Here is a 17396-nt window from a genome sequence, read left to right as displayed (position 1 = left end):
TGACATTTGCAGACATAACTTCAGTGCTTGGTAATTTTGCTTGCTGAAGTTTTCGGCGAATTACTTGAATTACTCGTGCTAGTCTGTTCTTAATCGATGAAAGCGCTTTAATGGCAGCATTACCAATCGCGCCAGGAATTTTTTTTCCAACAAAATTAATAGATTTCATTTCTAGATGTATTCCAATCAGTATTGTTTTTATGGCTATCCTTCTAAATTAAACTTGGACAACATTACCGAGTCCATCTCCGTAAATCGCTTTATAAGTTGGTAATCGTGCGTTTACTACCCTAATTATTACAGGCCCGCGTTGAGCAATGTGCATAATCTATTTTAAATTACATGGTGATTAATCAGTTGATTTTTAGTAGCTGTAATAATCATCGACAATTTCATTAATGAGAGAATGATAAATAGTACGATTCATAACACCTCGTGCAAGCAATCTTCGACAAATATCAGATATTTCATTAATAATGTCTGGAGAATTATTTCCTGCACGTTTTCCTTCGATCAGTATTTCTAGTCGGTCAACATCGGCATAAACACAGTCATGACAAGTTCGGTGAGTAACAAAACCACTTCAAGTTGTTTATTCTACTTCTTTCTTACCAGGTGATGAACATAATTCCTATACTTGTCTAATTCTTTTAAATTCTGGATCTTTTTCTTTTCCTTGTTCTCTCTCTTGTTTAGCGTCTTTGAGAGGACACGATCGAAAATATCCCTACACAGTTTAGTGCCGGTACGCTAAAATAGTTTTGATTTGAGGGATAGAGAGAAGTCAAAGAGCATGGGGCATGATACAAATGGCAAACAAATGACAGACTCGTTTTTTTCTAAACACAACCTATTTATTCAAATGACTCACAATCAACAGTCAACAATAAACAATATTTAACAAACTAACCAACATTTTTTATAATAACCATCTATTTTGGGCAAGGATGACAACGTTGTGAACTGAAGTTGGATTTCCACTGTTGGAAGTCATTGGGTTATTGATGTACACTACGTTTCCTAGCTAAAGAAACTGATAACAATAATGGTCACACAACCATCTATCTCTCATCATTTCTAGAAGAATGGCGATCAAAATGAGTCACTAAATGTTCTAAAGAATATCCCAGACTGCGTTGATGAAGGAAACACACACACACTATCGTCCACACACCATGGAAAATGTGCCTTGTAATTTCACACTATTGAATAGTGTTGTCTGAACAGTTCTTCTCATCAAGTCAATGATATCGTCTTCCAAAGGGGGCAATCTAAAGGAACCACACAACCTTCACGGGGAAAGTAGACGGCTACCCAGTGGGATCGTGGGAGATGATTGTCTTCCGTGTTGATGACATAAGCTTGATTGTCTTGAGGTTTGCGATGAGGCGGTTCAAAAGGTAATAAAGTTCCCAGGTATCGATTTCTCTTGTTGTTTTGTTATTTTTCTTCACAGGTAATTATAAGTGATCATTTCAATCCGGAATGTTTGCCTGAAAATCTCTGACAAGTAAACGTCTAGTAGCTCGATCTTCGTACGCTGGGCCAAGAGAGTTTCGATGCGACAGATCTCCAGGGTAGATACTGGATGACAAGAATGTTCACGCAGGCCTTTATACCACTCATGACAAGGCTGTCTTGGTTACACTTTTAGGCACAAGTACGGCTCAAGGGAAATATCTGTGTCCTTTGGCAATGGTGAGGTAACACGGAATGGTACAAATCGACGGGAGGCAAAACTTTGCACTTGATCAAGCCTTCGTATTGTCGAATGTTGTACAGGCAATGTGTTCCGTCAGCTATTTCGGGTCCCCAGTAGGAAAGTGACAATATTTGCACACGTAGGGATACAGTGAACACACGTCCAAACATTTGATTTCTTCTCCTTTCTCTTCGTCAGCATGGTACAGCAAACAGGTGGTTTTTGTCCGTCCTACGTATAAACTACCCATTGTGTTCAGAGGGTCAACCAGCTTCTAACATTCTACGATACGTTTACACTCGGAGTCGGTTTTCAATCGCTTATTGTATTCGTGTTCCCACATTTCCACCACTTGGTATCCTTGCTCTTTTAACTTTAAGCGCCGCTGACAAGTAGCCTGGTACGAGTCTTCCATGGTTCGTTGTATAAACTGATTATTGTGCCACTTTCAGGGTAGTAGAGGGGACATCGGTGAAATAAGCAACCGTTAAACTCGTACACGATATTGGCGTTTTCTAAGTCTCAGTCATCCACCGAATAAGTTCCGATGGTCTTTTTGCCTCCTCCGTTGCAGGCGTGCTGGATCCATTTGTCTTCCATGTCGCACAAGTAATATAGCCAGCGCAGAGCTCTGACCTAGTATTGACGTCTGATAAAGTTGGTTGTTTGAGGGCTAATGACAGCTAGGGTCTTTTCGGGCATAAATCGTTGTCTGTACACTAAGGAACTCACTTTGGCAATTGTGCAGGTTTCTTTCAAAGGATCGACCCCTCCGTGTTCCATGAACAGTTTCCAAATTTTCCACAGCAACGTCGTAAAATGTCCATGTCGGAACGACAATACTTTAACATTTCTTCCTGAAAATCGAAGGGGTCCGAGGTGTAAGCCTGGTACCAAGCGTTAAAAGCTTCTTGTTGTTCGGTACGCATGTTGTCGGAGTCCTAATCGTGAGTCTCAGGCAAATGGGGTAGAACGGCGTGTTGATTGGCTTTGGTATTGAAAATGTGAAGAAAATAACCTTTAGCCATTTATGTCATTCTAAACGTTTTAGGCATCCGATACTCAAAGGCATGGCCAAATAGCTCATCAAATCTTTAAACTATTCTTGTCCCACTTGCATGGACATGATTTTTGCCCCGTTCAAAGTCAATTTAGGACGCATGGTGCCTTGATCAGTATAGTATCTCAAAGGAAACTGTCCATCGTATCCCGAGAAATTGTGAGCCATCACTGTGGCATGACGATGACAATCTCCGCACCGTTCGACGTCCTCCTGGCTCCACGTCTCGTCGATGGGGTCTAAGATCCATTGTGCGAAATCAGCTAACGTGCTCGGTCATCTTCCTCATGTTGGGATTGGTACTTTTGAATGTAGCATTGATGTTCCAAGTCCACGATTTAGTGACAAATGTGACATCGTTTCTTTCCTGAACATACGTGTGCCTTGGGATTATTGGTACGTATGCATTGTCCACAAGTAGGACACAATCTCAGGAGTAGACAAGCACATTTCTGCTGTGAACCTTGTGTCTTCAGATGTTATTGGCAAAAGGTAGGCCTGACAAAATGGCGCTGACAAGCTGGACAATGCACTCGTGTTTATCCTTCATCTAGACAGGGTTGAGAGTTCAAACATCCTGAGCATTTCGTTCCACAATGCTTGTGTTGCTCTCGATTGTTATAGCCATGGTTATATTTCTCACCATAATAACCTTATTCTAGGAATCCAATGATATTGGTAGTGGTATCGAAATGTTCATCGTGATAACAGACGTGAATGTATTTTCCGTCTTGGAAGTCTTTGCCTCGAAACAATAGAGGTCCTCGCACTTCTTTAGGGTGCACTTTCAAGGTGTAGCTTGGAGCTAGGACATCTTGAAATTTTTGCAGTTGATGAATGCCACAGGGTGTGTCTTAGGATAACACCACTTGCTGTTACAGGAGTTCTGCTTCATTTCGTTGTATGGCATGATTCAATTTTTGAATTGTTTGCCAGACTTTTTTTCCATTCTGCCGTATCGTTCTTGTCGGCATACCTTCGTCGTGCCACAATGGCATTGGCTAAACACATCTGGTCTTAAGAGTTGTTAATTCGAACGAGGCTACGCTTAATGCTAGGAAGGTCGTCCAATAATAACACATTTTTTCGTCCGGTCCCTTTGGGGAGAGAGACATGGGTCATGAACAGAGTGGCTTCTCCATCAGTGATGTGAAATTTGTCGTTGGATTGTTGTACGTGTTCAATTTTGTTTATAACATTGGAAGGTGTCAATTCTGCTGGATCGCTAAATTCAGTCCATACGGGGGATTTCAGACTGTCGTGATGAATGGAAAGTCTCAAGCGATCGTCTTCTTTGGCTTGACATTGGCGTTTCAGAGTGGTTAACAAGGAATCCCACACCTCAGTGATGAAGCCCCCTGCTTTCTCCAGTGGTACGTTGGACTAGAAATACTTAAACTTCACTGTGTAGGTGTAAGTGGTCGTTTGAAAATTTCTAGAGGAGGGCTTCTCAGTCTCTCGAATGTGATAGAAATGTTCAGGGTTTACTAATGGTGGTGAACTTTGATTAGGTGTAGAATCGCTGGTCCTGGATTCTGGATCACTCATGTCATCTTCAAAATCACTGGCGTGAATTTGTGCCAAGACTTCAGTTACTGTACGAGGCGATAAATCACATTTCTGCCTCTTACTTTCTTCTTTTTTCTTCACAAACTGATGCGATCGTTTCATCTTGACTGCAAAAAGTCAAATGACTACATTTTAAACACCATGGGTAACTTTGTATCCATGGCAGACCGGGGTATATATAAAGGGGGGTGTTTTGCCTTCCACTATTCATTTCACTCTCAAACTGAGCAGAAGGATGTAAGAGCCGACACAGATCGAACTTTTGATCAAAGTTTTGCGAGGTGTCATAAGAAAATTTTCTTCAGAGAAGCCGCCGGACTACTCAACCTCCTTTTCAGATAAAAGTCAAGATTCTTGCTATATCTGTCTTCATTGGTCTTCCGAGTGTCTAGACCGTCAAAAAAAAGCAAAACAGGTGCTAGAAGAGACAAAAGTCGTGATACCTGTTATAATTGTCAAGAAAAATGACATTGGTCTTCCGATTGCCCTAAAATACAACAGGAGCAAGAAGAGGATTGGGATTCTGGACAGGAGGAAGAGGTAACTTCTCCAAAGGAAGAAGCCAGGCATGTGCAGAACGAAGAAAATGAGACGAAAAAAAGAAGAGTAGAAAGGGAGGAAGAAATGGAAGAAAAAACTGTGAAAGTGAAGAAATTATTTAAAACAACAGAGAGAGTGAACACAGACAGAAAAGACGCCTATGAACTTTTTAAAGTGTTGTGTTGTGTTATGAATTGGATTGTAGAATTTGTACCAGAATAGACTAGGCATAAAACGTAAGTGTCTCTTGGTTTTGATTTTTAGACTATGGACCTATACTCATGCACACACACACTGACATCAGGGTAAAAAGGGTTATTGAGTTTTAATTGATGTTGGCAATTGAAATAGTATCTCTTTTCGAGAGAAGTGGGTGGCCCTAAAAAGGACATTTGGGTATTTGTTTGTTTTTTTTAAAAAAAAAAGAACTCAGGAACGGGACGTAATCTGCTTTAACTGTTTTAAAGGAGACCAAAAACCAAAGAAAATATAGAATAATAATAAAAGCACTATAGAAGAAAACCTTATTCTGAAGTATCATCTGCGACCGTAATGCCAGTATTTAAATATTGGTATATCTTCTTGGAGCTATATTTCCGTGACCTCGTATGCAAAATTTCCGCGTCTGTTTGGTTACTTTCGGGATGTGACGTCATAGTAGCGACTCTCGCATCCCAGCTGAAATTACCAGAGTAAAAGATAATGCCGCTTTGCGTTGCTTACGGGTGTAATAGCACATTAAGAAAAGCCTGTTGACATTTTCTTTTTCCGAAAGATAAAGGCATAAAGAAAGTATGAATAAATTTTTACAAGTGAGTTAATTTCAAAGCAACACCATACAGCACTATGTGCTCATTACATTTCTCAAAAGGAATGTTACGAGAGGGATCATGAAAACAAATGACAGCTCTAGGTTACGCAAATGCTAGGCCTAGACTAAAGTTGGCACTGTTCCAGACATACCGTTGGGTATTTTAAATCATGGGGAAAATGTTAAACGTGTGAGTTACGAAAATAGGCAGAAGGCCGAATAAGTGACCACAAAATGAAACAATGAATCCGCAGATATTTTATCTACACAAGCAGTGCTAAGATAAAATTTGATAGCTCGACACCCGGATCCCCTCTGATTTTAGCTCGGGACAATCTTGTATTCAAAGTGAGGTGTCGTCGGGCTTGTCAAAACAAACATTGTTTGCCTGAGAAAATTTTGATCGCGCTGGTGAAAGGAGTAAATGTATTTTCAAGATGTTGACATACACACCTTAACACGGCACAATCTAAATCAAGTCACCACTGCCTTAGGTGAAATTGAGGTCTGATTTTAATCAAATGGAAGCTTTGCTAAATATAAGATTCTAAACTTGTCGTGTTTCGAGAAAACACAATTTTCAGTATTCTTAAAAGATTTTTTTGTTGAATGTCAGCCTATGCCTGTTACATGTAGTATATATGAAGGATAATCTGTAATGACTGGAACTGATATAAAACTATCCCTTGGGTAGTTTAAATTGCAGCTATTAATATAAAAAGGTCATGTTTAAAATCAAAGTTTCGCATTAACTGGCTAACGAATGAAATTGGGGCGGAAGCGACTATTGACCCCCCCACCCCACCCACTATGCCCTAATGTGCGAGCTCCCATGGGACGCGCCATTTCTCCCTGTGATACGCCTTATTATTCCCCCAGACAAACCCCTTTTTTCATAGTCTGGTCAGCTGTATCTAAACTGCAAAACAGCTAAAGTTTTGATTTAAGTACACAAGTAATAAAGTCAGTGTGACTAATTAATAGTTAATCCTTATCCTTGCATTTATCGTGTGAAAAGCACTACATTTCGGACATACTTCAAAGAAACCATATTCGACCGAGTGTGTAGGTAAGTACCATTAACTGATTGGTAAATAAACGATGTTATTTCAGCGCCGTAGCGGACAAAAGCTAGCCCAATGAGAAAGTTACAGTTGAAATTTCGGTATCGTATATCGAGAAAGCCAACATCAAGTGTTGGATCAAACTGAATGTCCTTAAAGTTCCATTTTCAAGATCGAGATTTTAGATTCTATATGTTGAATTAAACAGTGGTGTTTAAAGTTATATTTCCTATGTCGATGTTTTAGAGAGTATATTTTGAATTACACAGCGGTGGTTGAAATTTCAAAATCATATGTCGAGAATCCCTATTTCACACGTTGCATGTAACTGTGATGAAAGTTCCATTTCATATGGCGATTATGTAGATTTATCTGTCGAATTTCACAGCAATGATAAGCAGCCACCTTGTTTAAAAATGAACGTGGTCCATTCACGAGAGCGACGTCTAGCGAAGAAATTCATAGTAATTCTCGACATGTAAATGGTAACTTTCAAACTGTAAATGCATGAACTGTAATAACTGAATACACTAATGATGTATCTTAATACTCGATAGTATTTTGAATTATTAAAGTGGACATTGTGTAGTGTTACTTTTAACACTAACACATCATTTCACCATATACAATATATAAAAAAAACATTCTGACAAAAACAATAAAATGTCCAATCACCACTGTGCAATTCAACAGATACAATATGAAAACTGAGCATACGAAACTGAACTTTCAGCATAATCAATGATTCAACATGTTAAATTGGTACTCTCGACTATCGACAATAAAATTCAACAACCGCTGTGTAATTCAGAAGATACAATTTAAACACCTCGACACTGGACACATAATTTTCAACCAGCGCTGTGTAACCCAAAAGACAAAATCTAAATACTCAACATGTGAAATGGAACTTTCAACATAAACTCGTTGAACCAATATATAAATCAGGAATTCTAGACGTATGACATTGAAATTGTGTGTGATATTAATTATTTTGCCACTTCAATATTCACAAGTGATAAAATATAATATGACATCTGTGGATTGCATACATTGTATCTATTTATGTATGTTATTTTTTTCTTCTGAGAAATGAAAATTGACTGACATAATGTAATAATCGGGAGTTCTCAGCGAAAGATCGGGAGATATTACGAGATCGGGAGGTAGGTGTGGAAATACCCACAAAATCGGGAGGTTTTTCTCTCGGCTTAAGAGTTGACAGGTATGAACTATCTGGGCTTGTGGAATTTCAGTCAGGGCTAGTGAATTTATTTAAGTCACCACTCTGTGGCCTGTGCCTAAAAAATTTTTTTTTGAGCACTGACCAGTACAGTACATTAACTAATTATACCAGATATGTATATACTATCGGAGTTTTCAATACGCTATCTGTAGCTTGCATGTAAAATACACTGTAATTGAATCATAAGAAGGAAGCTTGTTAATATTTAAATTAATTACTTATTATTTCTGCTTTGCATATTTATTTGTGGGGAGGCGAGTGTGTGTGTGAAAAACTAATGCATAAGTTACGACCGATGAAAATCGTTCTCAGTGCCTTTTACACCTCCCCTGTAATGGATATGTAATTTACATATAACACGATTGAACCTCATCCTTCTTAAATGAATTTATTACATTGTGGTAAAATTTTTATTTTTACATTGGGCACCATCACTTAATCCTTATCACATTTTTGCACAGCACATAATGTATAAATATATAATTTAAAATTACATTGCTTCTTTTAAATTTCAAAATATGAAATATGTGCACCTTTTTACTGTTGTACTTTTCTGCTGTCTAGTCTTAAACACATTGTTAACACACAATTCAATAGATAACGTTATGAGCATATCTCGAAAGCAGATTCAACTTTTGAATGTGCAACTCAGATCTAGTATCCTCCTCTCTGTCTCGCTCGCCATGTTTCTGTTTGCATTCGAGGACTGGCTTGTATTGCGTCACGGGACCACGTGATCTGTCGTCTCATCAAAACTCGAAAACAACTCGGCAATTTACGGAATCGTTATATCTTCTTTGGCTCCGTCATGATTGAAAACTGTGTCGCATGGATTGACTGCGAACAAACGCTAACGCCTCTATGTAGGGAATGTGACGTCATACCTTGTTTTTTAATTGAACATGTTCTGACCTCTTTCAGCTGCCTACCTCGTTATAGCGCTAATTTTGTAAACCCTCCTGGTGTGCTCTACATATAAACATTATCTTTTTAAACACACCTGGGTGAACCGGTAGCTCTGTTGGCGGAGCATTTGACTCCTAAGCAAATGGTCCAGTTTTGATTCCAATCCACGCCAGCAGGATTGGATTGTGTTGTTTAAGAGCGTTTCACATAAAGGGAGAGAATAAGTGACAAATGGGAGGTAATTATTTCTATACTTATTTCCTTTGTTAGGTGTGTTATTTCTTCTGTCGTGTAATGAACCCTGAACTGCAGTTCTATTTTTGAATGTAGCCTGTGCTTCTTATTTTTCACACGATCTATATACTGTACTATTATAAAAAAATTTATTACAGAATTTATATACAATGTCAGTTTGAATGGCATGACCAATATGCTATACCTATTTTAAATAAATTACATACATACTGTTCCAATTTTAATTACTCGACCTGTATACCGTACACTTTTTAACTACACCAAATGTATGGCACTTATTTTTAGTAACCAACTGCATTTAACTTAATATGAGGTCAGAATATTACATACACCAAGGTTTCTTTTCTGAAATAGCATAATAGTATGCTATAATTCATCAAACTAAAAAACTCAGTTAGAGATGTTGGGTAGGGATGATGACTGTCAAAGTACCAGAATCAATTAGCGATGTTGGGTTGGGATGATGACTGTCAAAGTACCAGAATCAATTAGCGATGTCGGTTTGGGATGATGACTGTCAAAGTACCAGAATCAATTAGCGATGTTGGGTTTGGATGATGACTGTCAAAGTACCAGAATCAATTAGCAATGTTGGGCAGTGATGATGACTGTCAAAGTACCAGAATCAATTAGCGATGTTCAGTTGGGATGATGACTGTCAAAGTATCAGAATCAATTAGCGATGTTGGGTTGGGATGATGACTGTCAAGGTACCAGAATCAATTATCGATGTTGGGTTCTGATGATGACTGTCAAAGTATCAGAATCAATTAGCAATGTTGGGCTGTGATGATGACTGTCAAAGTATCAGAATCAATTAGCAATGTTGTGTTGGGATGATGACTGTCAAAGTACCAGAATCAATTATCGACGTTGGGCTGTGATGATGACTGTCAAAGTATCAGAATCAATTAGCGATGTTGGGTTAGAATGATGACTGTCAAAGTACCAGAATCAATTAGCGATGCTGAGCTGTGATGATGACTGTCAAAGTACCAGAATCAATTATCGATGTTGGGCTGTGATGATGACTGTCAAAGTATCGGAATCAATTAGCGATGCTGGGTTGGGATGACGACTGTCAAAGTATCAGAATCAATTAGCGATGCTGAGCTGTGATGATGACTGTCAAAGTACCAGAATCAATTATCGATGTTGGGCTGTGATGATGACTGTCAAAGTACCAGAATCAATTATCGATGTTGGGCTGTGATGATGACTGTCAAAGTATCAGAATCAATTATCGATGTTGGGCTGTGATGATGACTGTCAAATTATCAGAATCAATTAGCGATGTTGGGTTGGGATGATGACTGTCAAAGTACAAGAATCAATTAGCGATGCTGGGCTGTGATGATGACTGTCAAAATACCAGAATCAATTATTGATGTTGGGCTGTGATGATGACTGTCAAAGTATCAGAATCAATTAGCGATGTTGGGCTGTGATGGTGACTGTCAAAGCATCTGGGTCAATTAGCGATGTTGGGTTGGGATGATGACTGTCAAAGTACCATAATCAATTATCGATGTTGGGCTGTGATGATGACTGTCAAAGTACCAGAATCAATTATCGATGTTGGGCTGTGATGATGACTGTCAAAGTATCAGAATCAGTTAGCGATCTTGGGTTGGGATGATGACTGTCAAAGTACCAGAATTTATTAGCGATCTTGGGTTTGGATGATGACTGTCAATGTATCAGAATCAATTAGCGATGTTGGGCTGTGATGATGACTGTCAAAGTACCAGAATCAATTATCGATGTTGGGCTGTGATGATGACTGTCAAAGTATCAGAATCAATTAGCATGTTGGGTTGGGATGATGACTGTCAAAGTACCAGAATTTATTAGCGATGTTGGGCTGTGATGATGACTGTCAAAGAACCAGAATCAATTAGCGATGTTGGGTTGGGATGATGACTGTCAAAGTACCAGAATCAATTAGTGATGCTGGGCTGTGATGATGACTGTCAAAGTACCAGAATCAATTAGCGATGTTGGGTTGGGATGATGACCGTCAAAGTACCAGAATTTATTAGCGATGTTGGGTTGCGGGGATTACTACCAAAGCACTATGATCAATTATTGACGTTGGGTTGGAATGATGACTGTCAAAGTACCAGAATCAATTATCGATGTTGGGTTCGGATGATGACTGTCAAAGTACCAGAATCAATTAGCAATGTTGGGTTGGGGGGATTACTACCAAAGCACTATGATCATTTAGTGACGTTGGGTTGTGGGGATTACTACCAAAGCACTATGATCAATTAGTGACGTTGGGTCTTATTATTGACAACGAAACTTAAATGAGATGAAGCAGCATTTCGAATATTGGTATTATTGGTACGCATAAGAATTTGCCTTAGAAAAAGAAAGAAAGAGACGGACAGACAGAGAGCCAGACAGAGACAGATGTTCGGACAGATATAGAAGGAGGGCGAGATGCAAACATATTATTAAGGTTCCTTCATACACAATGTATGTAATGGAAATATTATAGCGATCTGACTACTGCTAACATATCTAATGCACAGATTCACAACCATCATTTTAATTTCTCTACTAAATTTAATAATGTCCAGACAAAATTGTATGGATATATATGCCTGGTGTATATGAAAATTATTAACCAAAGAAACTTATATTTCAGTTAGAATTTTAAAATTGGGCATGAATAATTGGTGTATTTGAAAATTGGTAACTAAATCACCAATAATTTAGTTAGAATTATTTTGAAAGGCAAAACATTTTCACGCGCGATGCCTTCTTCTTTCATAACAAATAGCAAAGGGATTAACTCTGCCAGCAATGTGCTATTTTTGAGAAATGTCAAGGAAAGCCGTATTACGTATTTTGTCTTCTTCAAATATTCCGTTTAGTCGCAAACCACGAAACTGTATTTCCTTGAGCTTGTCTGATGTTAATATAGATAGATAGATTGTTTGATACATACATACATACATACATACATACATACATGCATACATACATAGATGGAGAGAGAGAGAGAGAGAGGTAGATAGAGGGATCGATCCTTTACGAGAATGAAGATCATTTAAGAAAATAGTTTATCCACCAGCTTTTATAAGACGGATTTTCTCGTAAACTCTTGATCAAGCTGTTCCATGATATTCGTCAACCTCTTATTATTAATGATGATGATTATTTTCGAAATGTCTTTCCCATGGCGAGAGAGAGAGAGAGAGAGAGAGAGAGAGAGAGAGAGAGAGAGAAGAAATGATTTATAGGCTCTTTTGAAAGAGGGTTATTTCCCATTGGATGGGTCGGTCAGGTGGGATTCATTTGCGTCTTTTTTGTATTGTGAACTGTCGCATAGTGAGTTGTAGGATTTACGGTTTACAACCGTGTGCGTGTATATAAACATATAAACTGAATAACGAATTTCATTTCTATTTTATATGTTATTGTTTTATCATCAATCTGCATATTTGTTTAACGTTGTGTTTAGATATGATGTGAGACGAGACATTTGTTTTTGAACAATTCATTCGGACTACTGGTCTTTTACTCTTGACAAAAAGTATTATTACGGTGCTGTAGTGAATGCATTCAAGGAAGTTTTGGAATATAAATATTACGACACCAAGTCTATCGGTACGTGAACATATTCGAGGATCTGGAATTCAATCGGAACACTCGATTCTTTTTTATTTGTGCAGACTATTTAAGGAATATTTCGGATTTATTTTATGACAGTTCAAATTCCCCTTAAATGTCAACTTTTACAACTTAAAGAAATGAATGGTTGTTACGTTTCACACAATTTGTTCGTTTACTTCTTTCTTTCTACTTCGTTTATGACCATAGAGTCGTAACAGATAGATGGATAGTTTGAGGACACTGTCCCTGTAATTATGTATTGTGCGATTATATGTCAGCAAAGCAACTCCAGAATATAAAGTTCTTTATTAAACAAGGTGGTTATATATAAGATGATAACAATAATCAATTCAAATGTAACGATGCATTACATAATTGGGTATATTTTAACGTGTATTCAACGAGCGGTGTAATCCGCTGCAACTGAGAAAAAGTCAAGAAAATTAATGAGGCTGTCTAAAAAGTCGATGATAAACTGGCAATAATTGTTGGGTTTTTCATGATTCACAAGAGAGGTGGCAGAAAACCTAATCAAGTACGACCTTATGCCAATGGAATCGTTAGCAGGGTCTGTCATGTTCTCCACTTCTTGCGGTTGATCAATGTTCTAGCGGCAGAGTGAGGTAAGGGCTATAAACTCACCAGCAGAATAAGCATCAATACTATCCATGTACACACCGCTCTACCATGACTGTATCATATGCATGGTACAACCGATATTATCAGCGTATATTTAAATCTCTATCATGTCTATGTGATATGCATGTCTCTATCATGTCTATGTGATATGCATGTCATTATCATGTCTATGTGATATGCATGTCTATATCATGTCTATGTGATATGCATGTCTATATCGTGTCTATGTGATATGCATATCGCTATCATGTCTAAGTGATATGCATGTCTCTATCATGTATATGTGATGTGCATGTCTCTATCATGTCTATGTGACATGCATGGCTCTATCATGTCTACGTGATATGCATGTCTATACCGTGTCTATGTGATATGCATGTCTCTATCATGTGTATGTGATATGCATGTCCATATCATGTCTATGTGATGTACATCTCTCTATCATTTCTATGTGACATGCATGTCTCTATCATGTGTATCTGATATGCATGTCCATATCAAGTCTATGTGATGTGCATCTCTCTATCATTTCTATGTGATATGCATGTCTCTATCATGTCTATGTGATGTGCATATCTCTAACATGTCTACGTGATATGCATGTCTCTATCATGTCTATGTGATATGCATATCTATATCATGTATATGTGATATGCATATCGCTATCATGTCTATGTGATATGTATGTCTATATCATGTCTATGTGATGCACATGTCTCTATCATGTCTATGTGATATGCATGTCTCTATCAAGTCTATGTGATATGCATGTCGCTATCATGTCTATGTGATATGCATGTCTCTATCATGTCTGTCATGTCTATGTGATATGCATTTGTCTATCATGTCTGTCATGTCTATGTGATATGCATGTCTCTATCATGTCTATGTGATATGCATGTCTCTATCATGTCTATGTGATATGCATGTCTCTATCATGTCTATGTGATATGCATGATACACACATAGTTATTAATGCATACTTAAGCCTCAACCATACCACGTATATGTTATATGCATGGTATACATAATTATCAACGCATACTCAAGTCTCTACCATACCATGTCTATGTGATATGCATGTCTCTATCATGTCTGTGTGATATGCATGTTACACAAAGAATTATCAAAGCATCCTTTGTCTCTAACATGATTATGTGATATGCATGTTACACACATAATTATCAATCCATACTCAAGTCTATACCATACCCTGTCTATGTGATATGCATGTTACACACATAATTATCAATATATATTTGTGTCTCTACCATATCATGTATATGTGCTATGTATGGTACACACGGCATTATCAATATCTGCTTAAGCCTCTACCATGACTGAATTATATAAATATTACACATGACTGTGTCAATGCATGTTTGGAAGTGAAATGAAACATGTTCTTTAAACTATGTCGAAAGTTTATAGCTTGCTTTTTATGGTCGTGGCTTAAATAAAGCGAGAATAAAACAGTGACAAGTTAAATTCCACCTTCAAAGATTTATGACCTACTTCCATAGGGTAATTTCCTTTTTGGGTGTTTCAAACCCATGCCGCCAATTTTATCATTACAATGGCCCTGTTATTCAGATGGCAAAGGTCAATTATCACGACATTATATGAAACGTTTTCATTCATATGAAATCAATGTTATTTAAAACATTTCCCTGAATAACAACAGAAACGTTTTAGTACAGTTTACACTTGTCAGACAATCGATTTTAATAAGATCCTTGGCATTACAAAAAAGGTGTGTTGTTTCTAATACTTTTATATATTTGTCGTAATGTCTTTCGATCTTTCCGACATCTGAAAGCACTCACAAACACGCTGACGATGAATTCCCGAAATTGCGAGTTGAAAAACCCGTAGATAAAGGGGTTGCTGGCACTATTCAGAAAGTAAGAATGGACCCCAATTGCGAAAAGCACCAGCTGCCAGTCTGTTATCCGGTTGACTAAGTAATCCAATGAGAAACTCTGCCATACAGCCAGACTGAAATAAGGGAGAAAACTCACAATGAATATGACAGTAATCAGCAGCATGATCGTCGTGTATTTATCAGTGGTTATATCTCTGGACTTCTTTTGAGTGGAAGGAGACACAAATCTAGAACCGTTAACAATTGTTATGACACATTTTTGGGCATTTTGATCTACAGTCTCCACACTTTCACTGAGATCGATTGAATTATTTTCAGGTTTATGCTGCAACCCAATATCATCCTGTTTTTTGGATTCAAAGATGATGTTACTTTCTTGATTGTGCAAACGTTTCTCTTGGACAAGAGTTGTACAATTTAATTTGATGCATAGCATGACCTTTGTTGTGTTATATTTTGTTTCGACATTGGGTATCTCCTTTTGAATGTTTTGTTTCATTTCTGCATCATTATTCTGTTTCGATGTAACACTTGATATGCTGGTCTCCGTTCTGTTGTCTTGAAGCTTTGGTAAGACCTCTTGTTCGCTTGACCTTTCTAGCGGGTTCTGGCACTTCTGTCGGAATTGTTTCCCTCTAATCAACTGTCTGTATACCAAAAAATAAAGTACAATTATAGCCAAGCTTGCGAAAACAAACAGCAAACTATGGAGGGCACAGAAAGAAAGTAAATAAATTCGTACGGACTCGCTCTTGACTGTTGTGCAATCGTATCCTTGGATGATATAGGATCCGTTAATGGGTACGTCTACTGGCACAACTGAGAAAAAAAGGAAACCTGGCCAGGAAATCGCAAAGGCTATTACTGTGGAAATAACGCATAAGAGTTTTGCCTGCAAAACCGTGATCTGTTTCCTGAACGGAAGACAAATTCTTCTGTATCGTTCCGTCGCTATGGCTATGAGGATAAATACAGATGACATTGTGAATATCACAGTTGATGTTCGTAGTACCTTACAAACAGTAGCATTTGGAAACATGTAGAACAACCGGATGTCCACTATTTCCATTGGCATAGAAATAGTACAGCTCATTAGGTCCAATGTTGCTAATCCGACAATAAAGCATGAGGTGGGAGTAACCTTTGACTTACACCCGTAAAAATAACAAACAAATGCATTGCCGATGAATCCCGTGAACATCAATAATCCCATGTATATGAAAGCTGGAATGTGCAAAATGGCTTTCTCATCACTCAGTTTCTGCAGAAGATCTGTGACAGAGGAGTTATTCATTCTGATGGCTTTTCTACTTCAGTCTAATAAGTTCTGGAAAAAATACAGAATGCTAATTGGTAGAAAATTTATTAAACGTAATATGAATGTAAATGAATGCACATATGCGGTAAACAATGATCGTTGCCTTTCAAGGCATGGACGAAGTGTGATGTGATGTGATTTGGATTTTTAACGTTCGTTTTAACAATTGTCCAGTCATATCGATACGATGTATGCAAATGTGGTAGTTTATAGTGATGTCTTATCCTGACACCAGGCCGACCAGTCCTAACACTAACCTCTTAATGCTGAACGCCCAGCTAGGCAGCTGATAGTACCTGTCTTTTAAAAGTCTTTTGCACGACTCCGGCGGGGATCGAACAAACGACCTCTCGCATCCGAGGCGGACGCTCTAACCAGTCATGGTCACTTTGATTAAGATAAGGTTTGAGTCATGGTCACTTTGATGAGGCTAAAGTCAGAGTCATTGAATATGATAAAACCTGAGTAAGCCGATGTGATTATGATAAGTTCGGTAGCGGTAACCTTGATTGGGGTAAAGTTAGATTCCTTGTCCCTTCGTGAAATATAAAGTTAGAAATAAGGTCACTTTGATTAAGTTGAAGTTCGAATCATGGCCACTGTTGTCAGGGTAAAGTAATAATAATATCAATGTCAAGATTGCCTTCATTGTATTGTCTCTCTAGTCATACATCGTTCTGATATCATATTTAATGGTGGAGCTGACGGTGAATTAAATTTATTCTTGAGCTCATGTATGAGCTCAGAAATGTTCGAGAATAGGTCTGGAAGACT

The 17396-nt window shown here is 38.0% G+C and overlaps 1 protein-coding gene across 1 annotated transcript; it reads right to left on the bottom strand.

Annotated features, from left to right (window-relative positions):
* Positions 1 to 13163: 13163 nt before the first annotated feature.
* On the bottom strand, positions 13164 to 16828 carry LOC149788883 (uncharacterized). Its single transcript, XM_089975799.1, has one exon. The coding sequence runs from the start codon at positions 16596 to 16598 to the stop codon at positions 15162 to 15164; it is 1437 nt and encodes a 478-aa protein (XP_089831925.1). The 5' UTR covers positions 16599 to 16828; the 3' UTR covers positions 13164 to 15161.
* Positions 16829 to 17396: the final 568 nt, after the last annotated feature.

Source organism: Sinohyriopsis cumingii, chromosome 11, assembly GCF_028554795.1.
Source record: "Sinohyriopsis cumingii isolate HCF-2022 chromosome 11, ASM2855479v2, whole genome shotgun sequence".
NCBI classification, from domain to species: Eukaryota; Metazoa; Mollusca; class Bivalvia; order Unionida; family Unionidae; genus Sinohyriopsis; species Sinohyriopsis cumingii.
Note: the sequence above shows the minus strand (reverse complement) of the source record. Positions and strands in the feature narration are given on the sequence as shown.

What these genes read in the sequence shown, in the direction of transcription:
- LOC149788883 (XM_089975799.1), bottom strand. Translation starts at nt 16,598, where the DNA reads ATGAATAACTCCTCTGTCACAGATCTTCTGCAGAAACTGAGTGATGAG.